This window comes from Mchenga conophoros, linkage group LG4 (genome assembly GCF_057382185.1).
Source record: "Mchenga conophoros isolate Kocher_MC1m ecotype Shallow Benthic linkage group LG4, M_conophoros_male_GT1.1, whole genome shotgun sequence".
Lineage (NCBI taxonomy): Eukaryota > Metazoa > Chordata > Actinopteri > Cichliformes > Cichlidae > Mchenga > Mchenga conophoros.
The window spans coordinates 27,943,401-27,969,716 of NC_140529.1; the positions used below are offsets into that span (position 1 = coordinate 27,943,401).

Consider the following 26,316-nt stretch of genomic DNA (forward strand, 5'->3'; position numbering starts at 1 on the left):
ATGTTTGTAAAATGTCTTGAATTAAAGCTGACAGCTTGTACGGAGGCAAAACTATGAAAAACTTAAGAGCAAAAACATTCCACTTCATGCGTAACCATGTAAACAAACACTGTTTCATACCTCACGTTTCCCTTGCAAACAATGGAAGTTAGCGCTATCTGCAGCACAGTATGCAAACTGTGGAAGTTGACAGAGAATTTGGGATAACCTTGAGCACAAACGTGGGAAAAGAAAACTCTACCTGTTGAGGGCTTGAAAGGCTCCTACACGTTGCTTGAAGGCCTCTTGGTGCGCCGTTCTTGAAAAATAAAGATGAGTGACAGTGAAGAGACGCGACGCAGCCGAGTTTGACTGCTTACTGCATTTTTGAATTTCGAGACTGCAACAGCGTACTGTGGACAGTTAAATCGAAAGAACGATAGGAAGAGAGAAAACAAGTGAACTCACTGTCCTCTAGAGGAGTGGATCAATAGAGTGATGAGAGTTGAGGTACCAGGGCACACACAGTTTAAAGCCAGCATGGCATACTTAAACTCTTCTTCACATACCACATGGTCTGTAAGCACAAAAAAGAGAACAGGGACAAAGGATGCATCTGCAAATCGCATTGTTATTTTTAAAAGTTGATCTTCTTCTTTTGCCTGCTCCATCTGACCCTATCGCTTTCTTCTGTCATCTCCTTTGTGGTCTTCCTCTTTTCCTCCAGCTTAGCAGCTTCACATTCATCATCATCTATTCAGTATGTCATCTATCCCTCCTCTGCACATGCCCTAACCATCTTCTCCTCCATCTTCTACCAGCATGTAACATAGCAGCAAAACACTCAGTGACGCCTCGTGCCTGGTGGACAAGGGTATTATCTGCTTGGAAGATAAAAGTGATTGCTCACAACAGCTTCTTTTATTGATTTGCAGTGACCCTTACCTCCAAATGTGGACCACAACAGCACAAACTCTCACTTCAGGAGTCAAAGGTTGAACTTTTTCCTTTAATTGGTCAAATGTCTATAAATCGATGGATCCGGGTCAAAGATTAATAATCAGACCAACGTATTAAATAGGAATATTTTCATTTGAATTATGCAGTTTTTCTTAATTAACCTTTTTCCCACCACATGTGCACACAGTCCAAACCCAGTGCTTGGAAAATATGTTTTGTTTATCCAACTAACACTTCAAAACTCAACGATATTCATCAGACAATTACATGAAACACAAACAACACATTTAGGCATTTAAGGAGCTGCAAGCAGCAACTTTGCGGCATTTTTTCTTTGCATGCAACACATTCATTCAAATTATTATTAATTTTTTGCTAACCAGAAATAGTTTAGTTTGATGTTCATTTAATTATCTGCTCAAAACACTAAAAAAGAACATTTAAATAAATATGGAAGCTACTCAGGAGTTTCACTGAACTTTGTGCTAAATAAATATTCCCAAAGAAAACTGTTGGTTTTATTTACTTTACCTCTCCTTTAAACACGCAAAATGTAGCGTGCATTTTACATATTAGACTGTTATTGTGGCTCTATCCTTAACATTAAAGGACACGAGCGCACAATCAAATGTCACTATCTCACATTGGAATATGTCTAAATGTCACCTGACGTTTGTCACCGTCCCCGTTGACTCAGATGGGATCAATTTTATGTCGCTGCTCGGTTTTTTCTGTTTGTTTTGGGGGTTTTTTGGGTGGGGGTGAGACCTGGCAACAGGCCGGTGATTCAGTGTCAACCCCACTGAGCCACCTTCCACTCACGTCATTGAGCACTTAACGTAGTGCTGCCTGGGTGCCAAGCGAGCCAAACTGAGCAAACGCAGATGACGGTGCCTCGTTTACCTGTTGCTGCTCAGCATCCTCTTTGAAAGAAAAACCAACAGAGCGATTAATGTTTTTTGTAAGCCAATCAGAGCATCCATTTCTCCTGCTGTGTAATTCTTGATTGCATTATCGACAGTGGTGAGCACACGGGCATGTTAAGGTCCTAAAGTACAATTTGTGCACTGTATCATTGAATAACCGGTGAGAAATGTCAGATCCCGACTCAACTCAGCCGCTACTGTGAGAAACAGGAGGCCAGCTATGATGTAAACGCAGCTTGTGATAAAGTAGCAGACTTTGTGTTTGTGTGTATGTGTGTGCCAGAGGCTGAGCAGGTGAGAGACGTAACAATTGAAACTGCTGATTGTGAATATTCTGCTAGAGAAGTAGTGTTCTTTCGGCTCAACACATCATGATGCAGCTCACAAACAAACACACTGTAGGATCTTGCTATTCTGCCTGTGAAGTCCTTTCAAAGCAGAGCAACAAGCATCTGAAGCCTCCTGAGCACAAAGACAAAAACACTGATGTTGTTTCTACAGAGGAACAGTATTCATTATTGTTAGACATGCATTCCTCCCTCTTTCTCTCTCTGAGTCTCTCACACACACACATTTCCCCAGCTCCCAGTGCACGGACGTGGTTGCCATGCATCAAACTGAATCTTATTTTTCCAATATTTAATTTCCAGTGTCCTTCTCGCACCTTTCCTCAACACCGCCCCTTCGCTTCCAGTTTTCTACCCTCAAGCACGGCCCTCCTTGCTGCCCTCTCTCCTTCAGGTGCCTAGACCCAGACCAGGAGTGAAACCAATTACTGACACTAGAACACCGCACATGCACAAACACACATAAGGACACACTTTTTGCTTCCTGTCATGCTGACTTTGAAGGTCTTGGTTTTCTATTACAGAGAGGCATTAAAGGTGTAATCCTGTTTGTGCAAATGTGCATATCTGTATGTAAATGTGGCTATTGGCTCTCCCTGCAAGAGTGCAATTACAACCTGACCACAGGTCGGCCGGCGAAGCTAATTAAATCAGTCGGCCTTTATTGCTTGTACAAGTCAGCTGCTATCAACACCATGCGGCTACAATAAGTTGTGCTAATCAGGGAAACTGGTTATTGTCATTAAAAACAAAAACCTGGACAGTCTGGATCCAATTTTTTATTATTATTATTCAGATACCTCAGGGGTTTCCTGGCCTGCTCCAGCATCATACCCACAGATCTATAATGAACCTTGAGCTGTTTTTAATTCACTTTTGCAAATCAAATTAAATCTTGTATCTCTTGCTCATTAATGCCTCCCACACTATTGCTTAGTGAGTCTATTCTAAGTAGTGTCAAAACAGAGCATCTGTACTTACAGTAATGCGCATGTGACAGCATGCTATTTGCTCTCTGAGTCTATCTACCAGGCCTTGAGGATTCGAGGACGTTAAACTCGATTTATTTTGAAGAGCCGTACCTTGTATACGGCTAAAGTCCTATTCAGAACTCAAGAATTTTGTATTCAGCACTAAATATTTGATACAATACTCACATCACCCAGTGCTAAATCAATACTTTGAAATGATTAAGGAGGATTTTTAAACTGGATTTATGTGAAATAACACTTAAAAGCAAGTCATAGATTTTACAGCAGCTAAACTCTCAGCAGGGGAACGGGAGATTCACACTGCTTAGCTCATGAATTTATCTTTTTGCTTATAAAAAAGGCCAACAAGGTCTGCCTGTGCCAGTGTGGAGTTGAACCTGCGCTGCAGGAGAATTGCCTGTGGTAAGAGCTCTTCTGCCAGGTTAGCTTAACAGCAGACCTCATCAAATGAAGGGGATTTTCTTTGCCAAGGTAGCAAAGTAAAACATTAATCATTGATAGAGACAGCTGGGATGAGGGCGGTAAGCTAGAATTGAGTCTGACTTTCTCCAGGGCTGTAGGCAGAGAGATGTGTGAGATAGGAAAGGGTGAGCTAGCGACCGAGTGAGATAGAAACAGTGGGAGAGAGAATGAGAGAGAGAGTTTGGGTCCTCTTCTTTCACTCACAGATGATTGACTGGCGTCTTCTGTTGAGCCGGAGAAGAAGGGAAGCTCTCCAAAAGGCAATGTAAAAACTCACAGAAACCCTCAGAAGGCTTAAAGCCAAGCTGTGCCAATCTTTAGAGCAGGAAAGGACAGAGAGCTCTGCTGCTGCTGCAGCCCGCTGATAGAAAAAGGATCCAGATTTAGCACGACAGTTGTTGACGCACACTCGAAAATTGTGGTGAACTTTCCAAAATGAGCATAATGTTCTCTGCGGAAGCAAAGTAAAAATGCTTACCTAATCGTCTGTCTTTTTAGACAGCTACGCATCATCACCGGTGACAAAGCAATTCCAGTCACATTATTGGGCAAAATCAACTGTCAAATTGGACCAGGAGAACACACACAGACGATGAATATAAAAAAAACCCTGAACACTTGAACCCCACAGCGAGGGGGCGTGAGGTGGTGGTGAGCGGAATGACAGTGCCAGCATCCACAGAGCGTGAGGGGTCTCTGAATAGCTACCATATGCTATGACCTCGGGGTGACGGTGGCTCAGGAAGTAAAGCAGGTCATGTACTAACTGGAAGGTCGGTGGTTTAATCCCTAACTGCTCCCAGTCTGCAAGCCAAAGTAAAAATAAACAGTGTGTGTGACTGAGACGTGTTGTATAAAGTGCTTTGAGTACTCAATTAGAGTAAGAAAAGCTCTTTATCAGAAGCAGTCCATTTGCCTTTACCAGACATCAACCCGTGGGAGATGTTTTAGACGTCCACTAAATGAGGGAATACCATTTTGGAAGAATGCTCTTTCATCCATTAGAGCTCTAGAGAGACTTGTAGAGTCAATGCCATCAGGTACCATTTCATTATTTCCTGCATCCTGGTGTGATCAAATAATAGTAGCTGCATTCAAATGACCAATAATTTGATTTCACACTCACTGCCCACCTGCAAATTTGACATGGAACTTGTTCTCTGGCTTGAGAATCTGGACGTAAAGGGGGCAGTTTGGAGCGAAGTCTTTCACCGCCCATGCTCGAAGGATGGTCTGGTGATCCTGAGAAAATTAGAAACAGAGAGTAGTGAGATAAATGGAGTGGCAGAGAGAGAGAGCGTGAGAGTGCAACAGAGGGAGAAAAAGAGAAAGAAACCCATCATTAGCTCGGCTATAATAATCCCCTTAAAGCACTGATTGCATGCAGCAACTGAATGGTCCGTGCAACATCTCAGAGTAATAAAATACTGACATTTTATGACAGGCTGTGGCAAGAGCATGGAGAGAGGGAGCTCAAGAAGACTAGCCCTGAGAGAAATTTTGAAAAGTCAGTGAAAGGAAAAACAGGAGTTTAAAGCTGCGCGAGGCTGCACTCTGACACAGCGGCGCTCTGAGCTAAAAGGTTATCTTGCTAGAATTTAGTAACAAGGAAAAAACTCAAAGTAGCCGTGGCTGACAGGCACGTCAGTTTGCGGGTACTAACAACAAACCAAAGAAATGGCTAAACTGAAATTTCAACTTCACGGATCAGTTGGGTGAAAAATAAGGGCATCGTCGCTGCATGTTAATGGAAGAATAACTTCCGTGTCAAATCTCGTGGCTCTCCAGTAAAAACTTGTTGATGTTTTTCACGGAAATGTAAAAATGTCAGCCTCGTGATGCATGAAAAGGTGTGCTAACAATTAGCAGACCTTGAAAAGTCCAAATGAGAGAGTCATGCTCGATTGCCTGAACGCTGATATTTTAAAAATGAGATAGTGATATTATTCTAGTAATACACCAGCTTACAAGATATGAATATTAAAGAGTTGCTCTGTAATGTCAAGCACGTTTTTCTCTTATTCTCAGTTTTAGTTCTTTTGCACTGCAATTAACATGTTAGGGGAAATAATCAAGCTAGAAATGAATGCCAAGTCATAAAAAGCTGCTACCAAAGAAAACTGCTATTTTGCTAAGTCTGGTTATACTGATGTTTTGCAGTGTGAGGAGTTGTGGCAATACAGGAAAGTGGGGAGGCACGTACAGCAGCAATGCGGTCCACTTCAAACCGGTTACTGAGGATAAAGCAGGCCTCAGCATCGTCCATCCTGGAGGGAGTTAGTACAGCATGTAGCATTGGGAGTGCCGGAGAGAGAGGGAGAGAGAGAGGGGGAGAGAGAGAGAATTGGGGAAGCCATGAAACACAGGAAGGAGGGTGTTGTCATGTTATTGAGCGAGAGGATAAAAGAGGAAAAAAGTGGGACAATAGAACAACAAATGTACCAATGTGTCTTTCAAGCCCACGCCATTTAAAGATGAGATAGCAGGAGGCGAGGAGACGGGGAGATTAAACAAACAGGCTTGTGCTCCTTTTTCTTTTCTTTCTCTGTGAAGCTAGCCTAGGGTGCTGCGTCTGTATTATCAAAAGCCAGGGGCCAAACAATATGCAATATGACTCAAATCGCAATCACAGCTGCTACTTAAAGGCTTGAAGGTGCTACAGGTATTAATTGCGAGTTCGAGCTTGCAGACGCAAGGGCCTTTCATTCCGAGGTGTCTAAACTCAGGTCTGTTGTGGATTTCTGTTTTTCAAGGCTGGATTGATGTGATGATAATAATAGTTTACTTCAGACTCAGCGACTCACTTGGCCCTCATCAGGTCTTGGTCTTTGAGGGCAGATCCTTGCAGATAGATGACTCTCTGGGCCCACAGGGGGACATGAAGGATCCTCCTAACTTGGACATCCATCTCCGCGGGGCAAAGGATCACCACATAGTAGTCCTACACACACAAACACATGGGAACGGGTGTTAACATACATTATAACCTATATTTAGGTAACACTACCTGAGGAAATGCTGTCAAGCTTGCCATTGAATTGGAATTTAATTAGTTATAAATGTTTTAATGAATGAAATCCAAATTTCCAAGTACGCAAAAAAATGAAAATACATCAAATTAATTAGATCACAGCTACACTAACCACTGCATAATATATATACTGTTACATTATTGGATCCTCTTATCAAAGGAGGCAAATTAATGAAGTTGGCCTATTTAAAACTATGGAAAATGCATCTTGACGCATGCTCAATCAGCCAGGTAAGTAAATCCCTAAAAGTTGATTCAGTTCATCTGGACGTAATGTTTTTAGTTTGAGAAATGTTTTCATGGCTCATCTAAGTCTTCAGTCTCAGCTGACTGCAAGTTTCCCCGACCTTATAAACAGAACATTTGCATAGTAATTGAAACTAACACCACTGAAGGAACAATGGGCTGTGAGGTTGTTTCTCCCACTGAAAACACTATGTCCAGATGAACAGGATCAACCTTTGGGGATATGGAACTGTTTTTCCTACTTTTGTGCTAAACTGCTCAGATTTCCTTATATAGTACATCTAGAGAGTATTCACAGAGTTTCACTTGTTCCCTATTTTATACCTTAACCAACCTGGTGGATCTTGAGAGGTTCAGCAAAGAAGATCGAGAGAAACTCCCCAAAGTAGCGGCGCCCGTGAATACTTTTTGGTACATGTTATTTTTTGTTGTTGTTGTTGTTGTTGTTTTTTACATTTTGCAATAAGTTCAAGCAATTTCTTTTCACTTTGTCATTGTGGAGTATTGTGTGTAAATTTGTATGGTCACCTTAGTGTGGCGAGGTGAGCTAGAAGCACTGCTTCCAGGGCAGAAAAAGCCATTAAGAATAAAGTGGACAGGTGCAAAAACTGCTTATCTCAAACAACAGAAGTGTGAATAACGCAAAGCCACCCTGGTAGAGTCCTAGATTTAGCCCCAAAACTATAGATGATATTTAGAGAGATATTTTATTCCCTTTAAACCCCACCTGTGGAGCAGACCAATCAAAATAACCCCCAAAGAAACAAATAAATATGCACACATTCATTCAAATGAATAAGATAGCGGTTTAATTTTTCCTACTGAAAAGTTCATTCTCTGCCTTAAACTCAGTCGACCTGGCACCTGGAGAGGATCATTACAGACAACAAATGTGCACACACAAGAGCCCCCAACCTCCCCCTTGTCCTACTTAAAGCCATTTGGAGAGACCTGTAGCCGGGGGTGAGCGAAGAACTCATTGAGGAAGTCCATGAGGAGGTCGATCTTGAGACAGCTGACACACAGAACCACGTGTTTCTCCGTCTGTGCCCTGTAGCGGCTGTAGTTTCCTCCAGACTTCTGTCGTTCCATCCACAGAAAGGCCAGCTGCTCAAACTGCATTGAGAAAAACATCCATCACATTCAACAGATGGAAACTGGATTAAGTTAGCCTGGATACAGGGAGGAGCCAGGTGGTACATGAAAAGAAAACAATGCCTTGTACTATATAGTGTTTCCATGTGATTAGGGAGAGTGTTTGAGGGGAATTAAGACAGGTGGAAGTTAGTTCAGCATAGCGAATGAATGGAACATGATAGCGGATATTAGCATGGGAAGGCAGGGCATGGAAATAACAGTAGGCTTAAAGAGAGCTCCACAGAGAGACTTTTTTGTTGTTTTTTTTGTCTGAGCTCTGGAAAGTTGTGCGAATAAATGGGTAGTTTGAGGTTTTAACAGATGTAAGAGTGATCTACTTTCTTGCAGATTTCCACAGCAAAATAACAAGCTATTTTACACCTGACACTTCATTCAGTCTGAGGGGAGAAAAGGAGCATTTATTATCCCGTTTGTTCCCCCGGTGATTCCAGCAGGTCCAGAAAGAACTATCATGATGCAATTTTGTCTCACTCCATGTAAGCAGTTCTCCACAAAATCATGGTTGATACTGTTGTTGGTCTGAACACACATATTTTCATGATTTTTAAGTTTATCAGCCACAGTCACAATGAATCTCCGATGTTTCTGGCCATACACCTACATCTATCAGATTTCAATGGGCATATTTCATTAGTGTGCAGTTTTTCTCTATGAACTAATCATTTTGGCCCAGATAAATGTGATCACCTTTATGTTGAGATAATGTCGGCTTATTAAAGGGTAAAAGCATCATCCAGCTACAACAAATGTGTTTTATTTTGTCCTCTTTTAGACTCTATTACAAAAGTATAGTGATTTTTCTTCACGCTGGGCAATTTGAATTTTAAACAAGAGAATTGGATTAAATTTCAGACTTCTTATTTTAATGGTATTTACAATAATGATTCTTTTGAGGCTCAAAATTGCACAAAATGTCTTGGTAAGAGAGGTGGATTTGTTGTGTGTTGGGGACAGTTACAGGAAAAATCAACAGAGGAAGCAATAAGAACCAGAGCGATGGCTGAATCCTGATGTGCTCTGCGGCTCTCCTGTGCAACCTGGAGTCTGGTCATGGCAGGATCAGAGTCAGACAGAAGGACACACTCACACTCGCAGAGTGAGTGGGGGTGGAGTTGCGTTTGTGGAGAGAGGGCAAAGGGGTGGGCCAGTTTCTAAATGTCAAAGGTATTTATGGATGAAAGATAGAGTGAGGGGCCGAAGAGGATGACATGATAACCACGTCAGTAATCAACAGCATGCAAGTGCAAATTTCCCCAAAGTTGTCTTTATGGTCATGATTTGTGAAGTTATTCGCAACCATGGAGCCCTTGCTCGTGGAAACAAAACAACACAGATAAATAATAAAAATAGTGAGATCATGCTTGTGTAGGATGCAGTCCTACACCTACAGTACAGTGTGTGTCTGCTTATTTGATGCCACCAAAAACAGAGAAAAAAAGTTAGCAACAATTTGTAGCGTCATCACTTGTGTAGCAGTAGTGAGAGCGTGAGAGATTTCCTGCCCACAAAAACCTCCTAACTGCAGGTACAGTATATACACAGTGGAAATTTATCATATTTTCGCCTTCGAGTCTTTCGGGAGACAAACAGCTAGTGCAGCTTCCTCAGGGATAAAAGCTTTACACAAATATGAGAGACAACTGTTAGGATACAGAGGGACAAGTGCATTTGTCAGGGTGTTTTTATCAGTCGCTGTACAAATAGTGTGTTTGTGTGAGTGTGTGTTGGTAAACGGTTGCTCCAATTCTCTGTCATGAGGTTCCCTCAGCGGAGCAGTTAAATGACAGGAGAGGGATTTGGGGAATTGAGTGAGTATGGAAGACACTCTTGTTGCTCTCTGAATAAAAATAGTCTTGCAAATCTATGTAGGCTGCAGTGAGTCATCACATTATTGTGTGATGGGGGGGGAAACACAAAAAATATTAGTGTTAAGTAGGAAGACTTTATGTGTTGTGTACCAAGAAAAATGTTAACTTATTTCTGATGAGTTTTAGACACATCTGTGGCTAGTTTATCTCTTATTTTTTACCTCACTACAAACTGAAGGAGAGCTCGAAGCTGTTGGTCGCTTGAAAAAAAAATTGATGGAGATGGACGAAATGATTTTTGCCGCCGCTGCTTTTATTTAAATTAATCTGAGTGCTGTTTAAACTTGCTCTGCACTCAAACTTTAGCGCTTTCACTTCTCACCTGGATGGGGAGCACAATGAGGGCCACAAAGATCATGATGACCACCAGGAGCTGCGAGGGCCAGATCTGTGGGGTGACATCGCCGAACCCCACTGTGGAGAAGGTGACCACGCAGAAATAGAGCGAGTCGAACAGGGTCAGGTTGTTGCCCGCTCGCTCGAGGTGTTGAATGCCGCAAATGCTGATGAGAGAATAAGAAAAAGGAGCGGGCATCGTTGAGATAGAGACTTCACACCTAAGCCATAGGCACCTGCTTCACTCGGCGAGGTATGGGCGCTCGTGGAGGGGCAATATCCACAGATAACTGTTTTTCGCGCCTGTGCCTATATGTGTGACTTTGAATGTGTGGAAATGGGAGTGAATGCATGCCCGAGTGCATTTATCGAACATGGTATACTTTAAAATGAATAGGTGTGCGACTCCTGGCTGGGCATAATATCATAATTTTTAAGGGACAGATGAGTCAAGAGGCAAATGTCAAACCCAGAAATGGTCGGAGATACTGTGTGAATGAACTTCTGGATTAGCTCAGGCTTTCACACCAGCAAGCTGCCACATCCTCCAGTGCACTGAAGAAATTGCCAGTTGTCATCTCAGAGCTCTATCTCACTCTTACAGTTACCGATTACCTTTCTGCTCTCTGCCTTTCGCTCTCTTAGCTCCAGTGGCTGCATTTTTCATTCTCCTCTCGCTCTCTCTCTCTCTCTTTTTTTTTGCCTTTGCATGTATCACACTAATGGTCGTCAATCTCGCCCTCTTTTCCTTTCTCACTCCATCCATGGCCGCGACACCGTTCACTTCCCACTCAACCTCTATCTAATGTCCTTTTTTTGCCTGTGTTTTTTTGGCCCCGGCTCTCAGTGTAATGTCAGCAGTAAGGGTACGCACCACGTAAACATGAGACAGACCAGTGTGCTGATAAGTATCACCACCTGGTTAAACATGGCTGAGTGCGTCCGCTGGATCGCCCTGTGGAGATCGTTCTGCAGAGAGATGGTGAGACAGATAGGAGTCAATGTATGCAAATGACAACAAGCTAAGTGCTGCATTGTGCAAGTGTAAAACGAGGATGAAATGTAGCTGATGGACAGCAGGACAACTTTAAATGAAAAAAAAAAAAGCAGGAATATTGAAATGCACTAAAAATGAGATAGGCATTGCCAATTGCTGGAATATAAAAAGCAGCAGGAGAGGGAGGTTACCAAATAATGTGAAGCAGCCTTAGTTAGCTGGATGTCATTGGACTGACTGAGGGAGGGAATGTTAAGTGCCTCAGGAAATAAAATCCATGTTATTATTATAAAGGTTTTCTGACTGATTTACCTTTGTAGGAGAGTGTTTAAGATAAAACTGGTGAGCTGAAATGGGAAACAGAGGGGGGCAATTGCATGCCAACAAAATAGCATAATAGAGATGCTGAGATGAAAAAAAATGGACAGGGACATTGCGCTCCACTTACTATCATGTTCTCCAAAGCATGCTTGGCCAGCCAGCAATTTAAAAAGACAGGGATGAAGAGATTTCTGAAGGATGGCAAAATCACCTGTCGAGAGAAAAAGAAATGCTTAGGCTTACTTAGCTCTTATCGCTCTGTTTTCACATGTTACACAATCATGGTCTCTGGCAGTAAAGGGGGTTCTGTGCATCTTGGGATATCCTCACGGTTTCAGGTACTGGATAGTGATGTGTGATTTTTTTTTTCATAGGTGGGTGGGACTACAGTGCTTGAAGCCCAAAACAAATGGCTGCCTGCAGAGACTCCCCGTGCCGTCAGTGCTCAGTAATGCGTATCCTTCCACTTACAGTGATCATGAAGGGAACAGCGCTGATCATCTCCAGAATGAAAGGGACACGTAGTACCTGCTCCCAAACGTTGCCCTGGAAACACAAACCACACACAGGGGTCAGGAAACTCCATTGTCTTGGCGACCTTAGGAGATTAACACATAACAGGCCCAGTTACCACAAAGTGCAGGGGAACAAATTGATGAGCTTTTGCACCATACAATAAATCGGGGTGTGTGTTAGGGTTGTATGACTGTCTTTTGAGGAAGGAAGCAGCATTACTCAGTTTCCACTAAGCCTTTCTGCTCAATTAAGATGTCAGCCATAGCTGTTTTTATGTCTCTCCCGCCTGCATATGGCTGACCTGAATCTGACTAGTGTAGGTGGACAGGCATAGGCTATGTCCACAAGAATCAGTCAGCTCTAAATGCTAAGGTCTCTAGCCTCCAGAGCAATCTGCAGAGAGAGCGCCTTATAAGCTTATAGTTTCAGATCCAGACACACATTGATGAATTGCCTTCCCTCTGCCTGGAGAAGGGCGGTCCTCCCCAAAAGTGCTTCAAATGTGTCCATAACAGGACAATGCTGAGGAAGCCTCAAGGAGCTCTGAGGTTCTTTCCAAATGCAAGAGCAAAGGAGCAGCATCAAAGGAGAACAAAAAATGTCAATTTATTAGAGTGTACCTAGAAAATCTGCTTTTGGTTCTCTAAAAGAGATTCCTGTTTCAGGGACTACCCTAAACAGCAATGACATAAAAAAAAAACAAAACAAAAAACTAGAGTGGTGGTGAAAAAGACTTCTCCTTCGATAGGTCACATTAACTCACCAGAAATGACTACAACCCAGAATTTGACACAAACAAACAACTGAGCAGGAGATGAGGTTTGCTGCTTCCAGCTGGTGATTCTTGGTTTGTTTTATACCTGCAGATGTCAGACAGTGGCAGGGTACATCCGTGCACATTTCCAAGGTGAGAGTTGTGCCAATTAATGCATGTTGCACAACAGCAGTAATTGAATTAATTACTCATTGCTCAATTATACCATAAATGGAAACTACTCAATCTACCAGCAAAACAGGTATAGCATTAGTTCAAGCAGGGTATGACGTCACTGAGGAGGTAGATCAGGTGGTCTACTAATTGGAAGGTTGGTGGTTTGATCTGCTCACAATGCATTCATAAGAGTGTGAATTTACTTCAATAGAATTCAAATTAATTTGATTTATATAGTGCCAAATCACAACAACAGTTGCCTCAAGGCACTTTATACTGTAAGGTAAAGAGTCTAAAATAACAGAAAGAAAACCCCAACAATCAGGCGGCCCCCTATGAGGCAGCACTTGGCAACAGTGGAAAAGAAAAACTCCCTGTAATGAGGAAGAAACCTCCAGCAGAGTCAGGCTCAGGGAGGTGCAGCAAATGATTGGGGTTGAAGGGAGGAGACACACTGTGGAGGACAGACACAGCTTAATAATAATAACTGATGATTAAAGGCAGAGTGATGTAAAATGTTCAAAAGAGTCCTTGCATAAACGTTTGTGTAAATGGGTCAGTGAGACAAGTTATATAAAGTGCTTCAAGCGTTCAAGTAGTAGTAGTAGTAGTAGTAGTAGTAGCATAGAAAACAGTTCATTTACCATATTATTTTCTACATCCGGGGAATATCTCATAGAGGGTGCCACGCCATAGTTGCTGTTCATCTGAAAGCCACTTTGCAACCCACCTCAAATCACAGATCCTCCTTTCGTGTTGCTTCTGACTGTGACTATGTGACTGTGACTTTTAGCAAATGGACATTGACTACATGGAGTTTTTTGCCCCCACCTTAGCATTTAGGGGCAGCAGGAAAGCTCCCAAAGCAGAGCTGTGGCACCCAAATAAAATTACAGCAGGTGTAAATAATATTCATTTGAGGACATTTTATCAATTGAGATAATCTTGTTTAATCCACTAAAGAGATTTTAGGTGCCAAAGAAGGTCACAGTTTGTAAGCTTCAGCTTCTTTTTTTTAAAAATTAATGTAAAAATGATCTATGGTTGAAAGACAGAATACCATCACTTCAACTTTAATAGCACAGCAGAAATGTCCAGTGGACAGTCACCACCATCAAGCATCAGAAATCCATCCAAATCCCCCACATACACCACCACAAACAGGCTGGCCAATGGGGTCGTGTGAGTGGCTCACCTTGTAGCTGAGATACACGAGTAACATAGTTTCCGAAAAGCTGATGAAAGCCACAAGCACCTGCAAAAACAGAGAGCGAGAGAGAGAGTAATGTGGAGAAACAGACAGAGGGAGAGCAGACACAGAAATTAGGAGTCGCAGAGATGGGGAGCGTGGGTGGAATCAGTGGGTGTGCTGATGTTTGAGCTTCAGAAGGAACAGGTTTAAGTGAAGCAAGAGACAGCCTGGTGTCTGATGTACATTTATATGTATGTGTGGGTAACCACATTGTAACTGTAAATATATGTCAAGTAAGAATGAGCTGAAATAATGTGACCTAAATTGAATTGGCAATAAGCCGTTAAAGCATACGCAGATATTTTGACTTCTGTGCATTCGTGCATGCAGAAGTGATCAGACACAAAAATGGAGGCCTTGTTTACATAGGAATGTTACAGATGTATCTAACCTGCAGTGCCCACAGCGGTAGAGGTCTGTCAACCCAGATGATCAGCTTCCTGCAGAGGTGGGAAAAAAAGGGAAGAATGCAAAGTGGAGGAGACAGATGTCACAAAGAAAGAGAAAAAAAAAACAGGCAGACAATGTTAAAATTACACTAGACTAATTCAACTGTGCTGATAATACTGTATAATCATCATAACTGGATAATTATCATATTGTATGAGGTTAAAGGAAAGTAACCCCCCACTCCCCCAGAGGAAAAAAAAAGAACCTGGGCTTAAGGCTGCTTGGCACGATGCTACAAGTCTACTGCCTGGAGCAGGAGGTGGCCCATCCCTTTCCTGAGCTCACTGAGTCAGGCTCCTTATTCATTTGGCGCCAGAGCTTAGCCAATGTCATCAGCCACCAATTAGATCAATAGGTCCCTGAGCAGGAGACAGGGCAAGGCCCCAGGTCCAAACACACCTTCTGGATTCTCTCTCTGCTCCTGTATATTAGATACTCTGTCTTCACTAGATCACTGTTGATTAGGCTGCACAGGCACTGCGTGCATATTATGTTGGCAGGTAATCCATACAGCTGAATCGTGATAAACGAAGGTGGATCAGTAATGTTTAATATCAACATTGTGGATTGCATCAGTTAAGCAAAGTCGCATTGATTGCATTATACAACATTTCCGGCCGGAGAGCTGGTGTCGTGGATCAAAGTATCCCAGGATGGTTTCATGGTCCTATTCTGCAGGCTAAAGCCATCACTCCTAATTAAAGCCTTGCATGCTTACCAGTCAAACTCACTCCATGGACGGGATGACGTGTTTTGTTTGGTGCAGTTAACTCCGCTCACACTGCAGGGGGTAAAACCACATGAACAGCATGAATAAGACGTCTTCATCCCAGCAGCTTTCATCAAAACTGGACTGAGCCACTAAACGGTTCAGTTTCCAGACTTGTTTTTCTCTTCCTCCATAAAGTTACGGGATACTTTATACACACACACATACACACTGCTGTCCCCTCTATTGACTTGTTGCTTTTGCTCCTGCTATCAGAGAACCTTCTTTTACCCAGTTGAGCCATCGTTCACGCCATATTGCTCACCAGTCCTGTCTTTGCTCTTGCGGGTTGTCCAGCAGGACTCGGACGATGTAGAGGAGGCAGCTCAGCACTTTTAGAGAAAAGTTGAACATTCGCACTCGCAGACCTGCAGTTCGAAAAAGAAATAGTCAGCGAGTCAAAGACAACACCAATACGGCAGAATTTATGAAGATACAATTTATTCAATGCTATCAATATCCTTGATGCATGATTTAAAAATGTGACACCGAATAAAGCTCTGCAGGATTCTTTTAAGCAGTGCAGTGCTCTTTGAATCTGTTACGATTAAAGCTTCAATGAAGACATGACACAAATTCTTAAGAAATAAATCCTCTGGGCAACTAGGAGTATTTCATATACCACTAATTATCACTACCAGAAAGCTTGAAAGTCCTTCTGAAAGTTGATTCATCTCATCTTTTCAATGTGCATTTCTGGCCAGGACTAACAATGCTTGGCCTAATGTAGCTGAAGTGCACGCGTGTAGTATATTGCCTAACTAGTAAACAACCCCTTGATAATTCACAATAAGCCAATTACCTCCCCCCCAAAAAGCAACTTGTGTATTCAGTAGAAATGTAGAAATATTAATATTACTGTACACCATCCTTGTAAATGAGCACACTGATAATCAAACCCGCTACACAGACTTTTAAGCAGGCACAGAGAGTGGACAAGTTGAATAACTGGTGATGAAGTGCAGAGCAAGAATGGCAGCACACCACACATTAAAACGAAACACGTGTTCAGCTGAACAAGTGGTTTAAAAAAGAAGACAGCAGACAAGAAATTCACTCAACCAGGGAAAGCGTGATCCCGAACACGGGCAACTTACTGGATCTTTGGTTTTTGATGAAGAACAGCTTGAGGCGCTCCTTAAAAGTGTTCTCGTTCACATAAAACTCCACCTGCACCCTAAGAGAGGTGATGGAGAGATGGGCAGAGTCAGTAATAGGCAAATGGAGATAACGACGGTACAAGAGAACCCAGAGGAAAAGTACTAGGAAACTGCTTCAGGTGACTGAGGAAATAAAATAGCTGGAGTCAAGTCATGAGACAGATGAGAGGAAGCGAGTGAAGTGCTATGAGATAAAACAGGGTAAAGGTGATGAAGAAAAACAACACAATTGAACAAATTCGACATAGAAAGGGTGATAATGATTATGTGACCACGGAAAAGTATGTAAATAAGATGCTGTGGACTGCTGCATTAAAGACTAATGGGTTTTGGAGGAAATGGTGTTCCTGCTTGTCCGCCTGCCCATAGGCCCAGACAGCTGCAGTCACTCTCGTTATCTCCACTGATTAAATATAGAGCAACAAATTACTTCCCTCTGATGTTTCTGCTGAACATGGGAGGCCATAATTACTGCTTTTTCTCCCTTTTCATTCTGGCACCCTCCTGTTAGAGGGGCCCGCACGCACACACATTACTGTACACACATGGCCCTGAAACACACACCTGCAACTGGGTCATTAGTATTATTAGACCATTCATGTGGCCATCTGACATGGATTCTTGTGGAGAGATATGATGAAGAGCCACTCTTCAGACACCTCTTACATGTGTACAGACACATAATCAGGCACTGTCACACATAGACTGTATTTCCTGTCTGACCACCTCGGGGGAGAATTCTCAGTAGCTCCCCTTTCATCCTATGGAGGGAAGAGTGGATGACTCAGGTCGAGGATAAAAACGCCAGGCCCGGCACGCCGGTGGTCTCACACAACACAGGCAGATGAAAGAGAGGCAGAACAACTGTGGTCTATTCTCCTGTCTGCAGGAAGAGGAAGAGGTGACGGCATTGGTGGCGGTGGTTGAAGAGGTTGTGGGGGAGCCTTCCCGGGGTTCCAGAGTGACGTTATACCACCATGAGGTGCACACAAATCAAGATAAAACTACACACCTTCCCAGCAAAGGGGGGGGGGGGGCTTGTTGGGGTGGGGTGTAATTGTCGTCTCTGTTACTATGGCAACGCAGAATTCAGTGTCTTTTTCCTTGCCTCTCTTATGAGCACATGTGAGCAAACACACACTTGTGGAAAGTGTTCAGCCACCGGAGCTGATGGCCCCGCTGCAACTTGTCGACGGTTCCCTGCGCTCTGAGCAGATTGCTGACAATAATGCTTTCACACACATGATGAAAAACACACAAAAATAATAGAAATCCAGATGAGCACGGGCTCGCGAAAGCCCAGAGATGTGCAACGGCACCGTATTGTTTGCAATATGGATACTGTCTCCCCCTGTGGAGTCAAACTCAGTGTAGTTAGTTAATTAAACTTTAGTCAACAGTTAGTTTTACTGTTGAAAAAAACAAAAAAACAACAAAAAACAGTTAGTTTTACAAATTATAACATGTTTACTCTTCGTTAGTAATGTTACAATTTACGATATTATGTAGTGAGAGTTCAACACTGTGTATTTTTTAATGATTACAATGCTATTGTAGTTTTCTAGTAAAGGTTTTACTGTATTATAAGTGTATCCTGTCTAACTCCTCAAAGGTGGACACTTGGGCACGGCACTGTTGGCATCGTATTTCAATTTACTGGGTCCACTTGAGCATCAAAGTCTTTTTCCTAAACCACAGACAAGTTGTTTTAGTTTGTAAATCTAAATGGTGAGTGAAAATGAAACTAATTAGTATGTAAAAAAAAAAAAAAAGTACATTAACTGCTATCTAGAATTTTTGGATGTAGACTGCTGCCTCCACCCATTAGCCAACTTACATTCTCTTTAAAACTCTGGGAGGTGCGTGTCGTCATGATAAAAAAGTACCCTAGCTCCACATTTTGGACAAAAATGAAAGAACCAATCTCGATAAAAATATGTAACCAGTTTTCAGAGTATATTATTTTTTTTGTCCTGTGATTGGCACTGACTGGAAAAACAATCCAAAGCTCAGCAAGTAACTAATAATTATTTAAGAAATGCAAATTTATATTTAAAAATCTATTATAAAGTGTAATTAAAGTGTAATTAACATAACATATTCCACATTATTAACAATGGCTACTATAAAGTGTTAGACTGGATAATTCAGCTGTACATGTGTTTAGTGACAATAAAAGGCATTCTATTCTACAATAACCTTATTTGTGGTTAAAGTTTTATATCCAGTGTCAGGTCACATTACTGTGCACTTTGCCATCTTTTAAGGGTCACTTTTAGTATTTCCAGTCAGCTAGTGTTGGCAGGTCTGGTGGACCCACTGCATTTTCGTGTTAAATCAATACACCCCTTAACAACAATTTATGTAAAAAACAAACAAACAAACAAAAAAACTAACAGATGTTTATTTTATTAGTGGTTAATATTTGGAATTTGCCTCAGTTAGATAACATTTATGAATAAAAGTGCTGTTCTTTTTTTTTTTTTTGATAAAATGTTTTAGAAACTGAAAAAATAATCCTGACCTAACCATCCTAACAGGTAAGGAAAAAAACGTGTTGATCTTGAACAAGTATAATTAAAGGAAGGGTTCTTAGCCCTACTGAAATGTATTTCTTTGAAATAAATTAGAAGTGAATCATGTTCATGCCATATTACATATTAGTCCCAACAATGAATAAATGATAAATACTGATCGATAAGTAACAACTCAGGCAAAGCTATTTATTTATTGTGTTCCACCACCAATTTGCAGCAGGGACAAAGCGTGACAAACTACAGATGGTTTCTGCAGACATACAGCAGGCCATGTAGAAGGAGGACAGAGTGTGGACAAAGGTACACGGAATCAGTGTAGTCCCGAAAACCACACGTGTAGTGTCAATGTGTGTGTATAAAGTCATTGAAAGAGTTTTATTTTATACGTTTGTCACAGGAAATGAGCCAAAAACAAGAAGTCTGAGGTTCAAAATGGTAATAAATTGTGTCATTTTTCCTTTTGGTAAACAATGAAAACAGGTTTACCAGAACTAAACATGAGACACGGGTTAATTAAAATTGGTCAAACAGCATCTAAGACACTTTCTGCATTGCTTTCATATTTCAAAAGTAACCTTTCTGATTATGTCTAAAGCTACACTATATTCTAGTAAACATCAGCTCCTCTTACATTCTTGAGTGGGGCTTCTTTTGAAAAGCTCCACTGTGCCAAGTTCCTGGTTATCATCCTCATAACAAAAAAGGTAAACACTCAAATTTTTACTTTCCCTTGAACTTATCTGGCCTTTTACAACCACATACATCTCAGGCTGCACTTTAAGATCTGACGGTGACAGTGTTTTGCTCTCCTGCGCCAAAACATTTTTATCGCCTGTTTGTTCTCATCTTAGGACAATTTAGGTGACATACGTTCTTAAATCCTGCCATCTGAGTATTTATTCATTCCAGAAAGTCCTCAAAGCCTCTTCATATTTTGTGAGACGACAAGAGGATAATTTCAGAGGTCATTCTAGCCTTGATGTATTTCTCTAAGCAGAAGCTTTTCCACTTGAGTGTACAATAGAGGATGAAAAGTAAAGTGGAAATATAGCCCAATAAAGACTTGAGCCGTAGGATAGATTGAAAGTCGGGAACTTTAATCTAAGGGGAAGGTGGAGGAGAAAAACATATTAAAAACTCATAAAGAGCATTATTTCAAAACAAAAGACAAGCAATCACATCACGATGATACCCCTGGGCAATAGCCTCGTTCCCGCCCCAAGGCCTTCTAAAAAAGTGAAATGAAAATAAACGATTAGATAATTGTGGGGGAAAACTGGTTTGGCTCATGTTGTGCAGAAAATAACATATGTCACTGAACTGGGGAACAGCGAGATTCATCATGAGGGAGAAACTCCCATAGAGGTCCTCTCCTCTCACTCTCTGCTCTGACGCTCCTTCAATAACGTTGATTGATCAAGCTAATTATTTACAACCAGCGAAAATTATCTTTTGGAGTAAAACTAACAGCTTTAACAGCTGGAAACAAGAGCACGTGACTAAAGAAGCATTACAAAAACGAGCCTGGAGAGATTTCACATTTGCATGGACGTGTGTGACGGGGAGGCAGAGGGAGAGAGGGAGGACTGAAATACAGACAGATAAATGTAGTTAAACAGACGCAGACAGATGGACAGACAGACAGAAGGGGACATGCGGAGGAGGATCTCTGAGAAACACAGAGAGAGAGAGAGAGAGAGGAACCTCGTTCTCCTGCTGCTTCCACCCATGCCTGAGCTCCATAATGACACAGCATTGGCCGTCTAATGACACAGTGGAAGAGACTAAAGAAACCCAAATCTATGCACACAAAGCAGCACAACATAGGCTCATTACGACCTCCACACTAAAACTCTGAAATAATAGTCATACCAGTGACAGAGAACAAGCAGGAAAATAAAGTAATCGAATGAATGAATGAAATGAAAAGATGATGCCTTTGGAAAATTAAGTCCAAAGAAAATATTAAAATGTGCTTTAATACACGAGAGGGGGAGTTTTTCATTGGAATACACATAAAAAAAATTACACTAGCTGCTTGCAATGAAAGTCAATAACATATAATGACATTTATACACTCGTCCGACACTTTATTAGGTACACCATGATAGTAACCGTTTGAACCTCCTTTTGTTTAAATTCTTCCCAGCACAGATTCAGCAAGATGCTGGAAACATTCATCAGATATTTATTCCCATATTGACATGTAGCACCACACAACTGCTGCACATCCATGATAGAATTTCCTGTTCTACTACCATACACTGTGCATTTACCCATTGCAACACATCCCAATGGTGGTCTGCTGGATTGAGCTCTGGTGACTGTAGAGGCTGTTACCAATTAGAGATGATTTCATGTTATACTGTTGGAATAACATGTCATAATGTGGTCATAATTCATTCAGACCTGAAAACATTTTTCCAATTTTGAGGACCACTTTTGTGAATTGGAGCTTCGGTTTCCTGTTCTTAGCTGAAACCCTGGCACTGGGTGTGGTCTTATGCTGTTGTAGCCCATATGCTTCAGCGTGTGTGCATTCAGAGATGCTGCTCTGTATACTTTGGTTTTAAATTGTGTGTATTTGAGTTACGATTGCCTTTCTATCACCTCAAAGCTGTCTGGCTTTTCTCCTCTGATCTCTGGCAACAATAAGGTATTTTCACCCAGAGCATTGTACCTCGCAGGATATTATCTCTACTTTAGACTCATTCTCTGTAAATCCTAAAGATGGTTGTGTAGGAACTTCCCCATAAATCAGCAGTTTCTGAACTCTTTATAACAGCTCACCTGGCACCAAAAAACTTGCCAAATTCAAAGTTACTTAAATTGACTTTCTTTGAATATTAGCAGGCTGTCTTGAGCACGTTTATAGGCCTCAGTAGATTAAGATGTTGTCATGTGATTGGCTGATTATATAGTGTGTATAGAATGCACATCTACCTCATATAAAGTTAGTCTTACAGTAAAACATCGGACAGTATCAAGGATTGGAGTACTCTGCCAGGCATTTTAAAGAAGAAAAACTCCATTGCTGCATTTATTATCTGGATTTGGAATCGCCCAGACTGGAAGTTACTAGAATATTGGAAACATCACCAAGGCTACATGAAACAGCTGGAGAATAGACGAGCTGATGCTGCTACATTGCAAGCCCCAATCCGAGCAGCAGTGAGGAAACATCCACCTGCTGATGTGACCGACCAACGCTCGGCTGGAAAATCTGTTTGAAAACTCAAACAGGACGACAGCAACTATTTGCTCCTCTTGTCACATGCCAACATGCCCTGAGCAATGCATGTGGCAACTGTATGCTAGAGCTGCCTGTAGTGTATGTTTAGCTTTGGCTAATTTTAGTTGTTTGTTCAGTCCCTGCACAATGAAAAAAAGTCAGACTAAAGGGCTGCCCTTTGTCAGAGATTCTGCTCATAATCCTTTATTGACAGAATTTCAAATAAGTAAGCAAATAATGTTTCCTTAAAATGACTGAAAACTAAGTGACACCAGGATAATAAGTAATACAGTGGATTGTGCTTCGGATTAAAAAAGAAAGTATAGATTTCAGTTTTGCAATAATAAAGCTCTAAGAAATCCCCAGGAAGACTCCAGCCAGTTAGATATGTTAGTAGGATGAGGGTTAAAGCTGCACCTAAATATTAAAAAAGCCAAACATCCCAGCATCTCAACAAGCTGCTGAGTTTTGCAGAAGAGATTTGAAACCTCAAGAGTCCCATTTTCCTGCTTAAAAAAAGGTTAAATAAGTATAAAAAGGAAAGAGCTTTCCAGAACAATGAGAGCTCATGCTAGGATAACATGGGTTATCTCATGTTGTGGAGTCCCACCAGACTGAGAACAAGCTGTCATTAAAGCAATGGGTGGAAGGGTGGAAACTAGATATTCTGTAGTTCACAGACTTTTTTTTTCTTCCACAGTCAAATCTTTCCTCAAATTGTCAAGCTGATGTTCCAGCGATTATAATCAGTCTTATTATACCACATTTTTTCTCCCTACTGTAAGGACTATGGCTACCAGCGCACACGAGAGACTGTGAGTCACACCTTTTCACAGCAGACTCCAATCTGCGCATGAATTAAATGAGTAAATAATGATCATTTTCAATGGCAGTGATAATACTCCTGCTAAGTTAATAATTTTTATGTACACGAATGAATAAAAACCTTTTGTATTTTACAGGCCTGTAAGAGGAGAGAGCCCGTGGACACTTGTGCCAGTCGGTTTGAGTTAATCCAGCTTCGGCTGCTCCGTCCTCGTGTCACAGCAGGGATGCTCGGGTGTGTTATTGATGGCTCAGTTCTACTTAGTGGAGGTGCTGCTTTTATGCATGCTGCCGTAGTTAGTGGGATGCTAAAGAGAACCGAGCCATTGTTAATTCCACCTGTGCTTTCCCTACTGTGATAAGCCAAGATGTCTGCTGGGTAAAAGGTCAGTGATGGCTTTTCCCCCCTTTTTCTTTGGAACTGGGTTTTTCAATCCAGTCCAATTCAATTTAGCTTTACTGGCATAAGCATAATTCAGACACATGATGACTAAAAAAACCAAGTAAGCTGCTAAACTACAGGTGCACCTGTTGATTACTTTACCTGAACAACTCTCAGTAAAAACACTTTACAAAGGTTACAAGTTGTGCATCCATTCAGGCCACAGATGCATCCTTTAATTACACCTTTTTTCCCCCCATGAGGTATTTAATAAATACAGTTGCTTTACTTTGATCAGTCCAAATTGAGTCCATCAGATAAAACTACAGTGCTAAGCAAAGAGCAAATGATCGTCCTGGCAGACAATTAATAGTCCTGAAGCACTTCCAAACGCAGGTGACATTTACACAGATCAGCCAAAACATCAAAGCCTCCAAAAAAGCTCTGACCTGTTGGGCAATAGATGAGGAACCTCTGGGGGTGTCCCGTGGTGTCTGGCACAGACACGCTGGCAGCAGATCCTCCAGACTGTGCTTGTGTTTCATAGCACAGCAACACGACTGGCTTGATATTTACAGGCTTGGCTGTTACGCAGCTTTTTGGGGGCAAGTGCGGGCCATAAAAGACATCATTGCACATTTATTTCCCCATACAATTGAAGAGGTTTAAAACTGTCAATTCATCCCTCAAACCCCTAAGACGTACAGAAGAAGTGCTAGAATCAATAAAATGCTTTTAATCTCTAAAAGGATGAGAGCAGCGCACACATACAGCGTAAAGGTTTTTAAGGAAGGTGTTCCCATTGATGCAGCCATTACATGTGTTTGACAATTTTGAAGTGAGGTGAAAAAGAATACAGAAGAGATTGGAATGAGAATATGTGTCCATATCCTTGCTAAATGAAAATCCATTTCTTGTGGTTAAAAGGTTTTTTTTTCTCTAAGACCTCAATGCAAGAGATAACACGGACTGAGGAATGATATAAAAGATGCAGCCGTTTCCGTTTTGCCCCTCTTTCTAAATACCAATCATAGCTGTTGTGAAATTGATTTTACCACTCCAATGAACAAAAAGCTACGCTTTAATTATCATTCAATTATGACCGAGGTTTTAAAAGTGTTGTCTTTTTATTGTTTGTTTTTCACTCTGTAACTGAGGGGGAAAAGAATCCACACATGTCAGTGCCATGACTGATTCTCAGTAGATATTTGCCAGGACAAAGAACAGCAGGAGCAAAGGGGCCATCGTTTACAAGAAATGTGCAAGGTAATTTAAAGCATACTGACAATAAGAAAATAGCACTGGAGTCTTTGGTCTGAACCATTTCCTGAGCAAACTCTGGTTTCCCACTGATTAAAATTTGATACATATTATCTGTACGCATGATTCAGCCATCATCCACCGCTGCTTCCTAGTGTAGTCATCTTACCTCACCCTTTCCTGAAATTATCATCTGCTGCTTATTGCTTAAAGGATCTGCTGACACATAGATGCAGTCTGTTTTGTTCACCTGAAGGAAGAACAGAACATGATGGTTCATTTTAAAGGTTGAATTTAGAGAAATGCACCTCCTCTGCCTTGGCACTATTTCCTCACTAAAAAAAAAGGAAAAAAAAAAGAGATACATTAATTTCTCTTATCATGAAACAAAATATAGGCTGAATTGATGCAAGTCATTAAAAATCACGCAATGCCATCCTATCTCCCAAGTCTCTTAAGATTACTTTAGTTTCAGATATGCTCAGACATTTAGCATTTGATTATGTCAACATAAGATATTCATCTTTTTTATTGCCAAATAACCACTTTGAAGACGACGTGAGATGCAAAGAAGAGTGAAACATGAGAGGAATCATCTCTCTTCACTGTCCCTGGTGTCCCTGGGGCTTCTTGGATTTCAAAGATAACTCCTGAGGTGTATTAAGCTAACATAGTTTGGGAATAGGGGAGCTTCAATCAGTGGACAACTGCATTTGTGATCTCCCACAATAGTGTAGCACAGCTTGCTGCCCCCACTCTGATGCCATGGGACCTTCCAGCAACATCCAAACACGGCAAGAGCCCAGAAGCGGTCAGGCACATGCTAGTCAGCTCTACGGCTGTGTTAGCATCCACAGCAGGAAGGCACTTAAGTGTTGACAGCACTCATCTAAAACTGAAAGGCTGGTTAGGGAATTCAATCTTGTGGTTACTAAGCTCCAGCGGTGGGGAAAAAATAAAAACAAATAAAAACAAATAACCATGAATCTAGATGACCATAAGAGAAACTGCCATCATTTTCTTTCAATAGTGTTAAAAAATGCATATCAAATACAATAAACCAGAGCAGAAACTGCCTCTGTAATTACTATATGATTACTATTACTATGTTACTATATTAGTTTTACATCTAGAAAGAAATCAAAAAGTGGTTTTGAGGTTTAGCTGACTGTGAGTTTCTTTTTATATGCATCTATAGATCCAAAACTGCTTTCATTTTAATATGACAGTTTTTTTGAAGGAGAATAACGATTAGAAATTAATTTGAAATGAACCACTAATATGCAGATCTTGAACCTCCTTTTGCCTTCAGAGCTGCCTTAATTCTTCATGGCACACATTCAACAAGGTGCTGGAAGTGTTGCTCTGAGAGTTTGGTC

At 41.4% G+C, this 26,316-nt stretch overlaps 1 protein-coding gene across 3 annotated transcripts in view; it reads right to left on the reverse strand.

The window, feature by feature from the left end:
• The window catches only part of kcnt2b (potassium sodium-activated channel subfamily T member 2b), a 42,810-nt gene that overhangs the window by 9,509 nt on the left and 6,985 nt on the right, over positions 1-26,316 (reverse strand). For all 3 annotated transcript variants that reach the window (XM_085271481.1, XM_085271479.1, XM_085271480.1), the window contains 15 exons: positions 16,639-16,718; positions 15,807-15,909; positions 15,491-15,553; positions 14,714-14,762; positions 14,266-14,325; positions 12,095-12,169; positions 11,751-11,834; positions 11,180-11,274; positions 10,292-10,472; positions 7,895-8,059; positions 6,471-6,607; positions 5,870-5,933; positions 4,800-4,908; positions 448-556; positions 242-298 (listed from right to left, as the gene is read on the reverse strand). In XM_085271481.1, coding sequence (XP_085127607.1) covers positions 242-298; positions 448-556; positions 4,800-4,908; positions 5,870-5,933; positions 6,471-6,607; positions 7,895-8,059; positions 10,292-10,472; positions 11,180-11,274; positions 11,751-11,834; positions 12,095-12,169; positions 14,266-14,325; positions 14,714-14,762; positions 15,491-15,553; positions 15,807-15,895 — 1,337 coding nt within the window. In that variant the 5' untranslated portion in view covers positions 15,896-15,909; positions 16,639-16,718. The remainder of the gene's footprint in view (positions 1-241; positions 299-447; positions 557-4,799; positions 4,909-5,869; positions 5,934-6,470; positions 6,608-7,894; positions 8,060-10,291; positions 10,473-11,179; positions 11,275-11,750; positions 11,835-12,094; positions 12,170-14,265; positions 14,326-14,713; positions 14,763-15,490; positions 15,554-15,806; positions 15,910-16,638; positions 16,719-26,316) is intronic.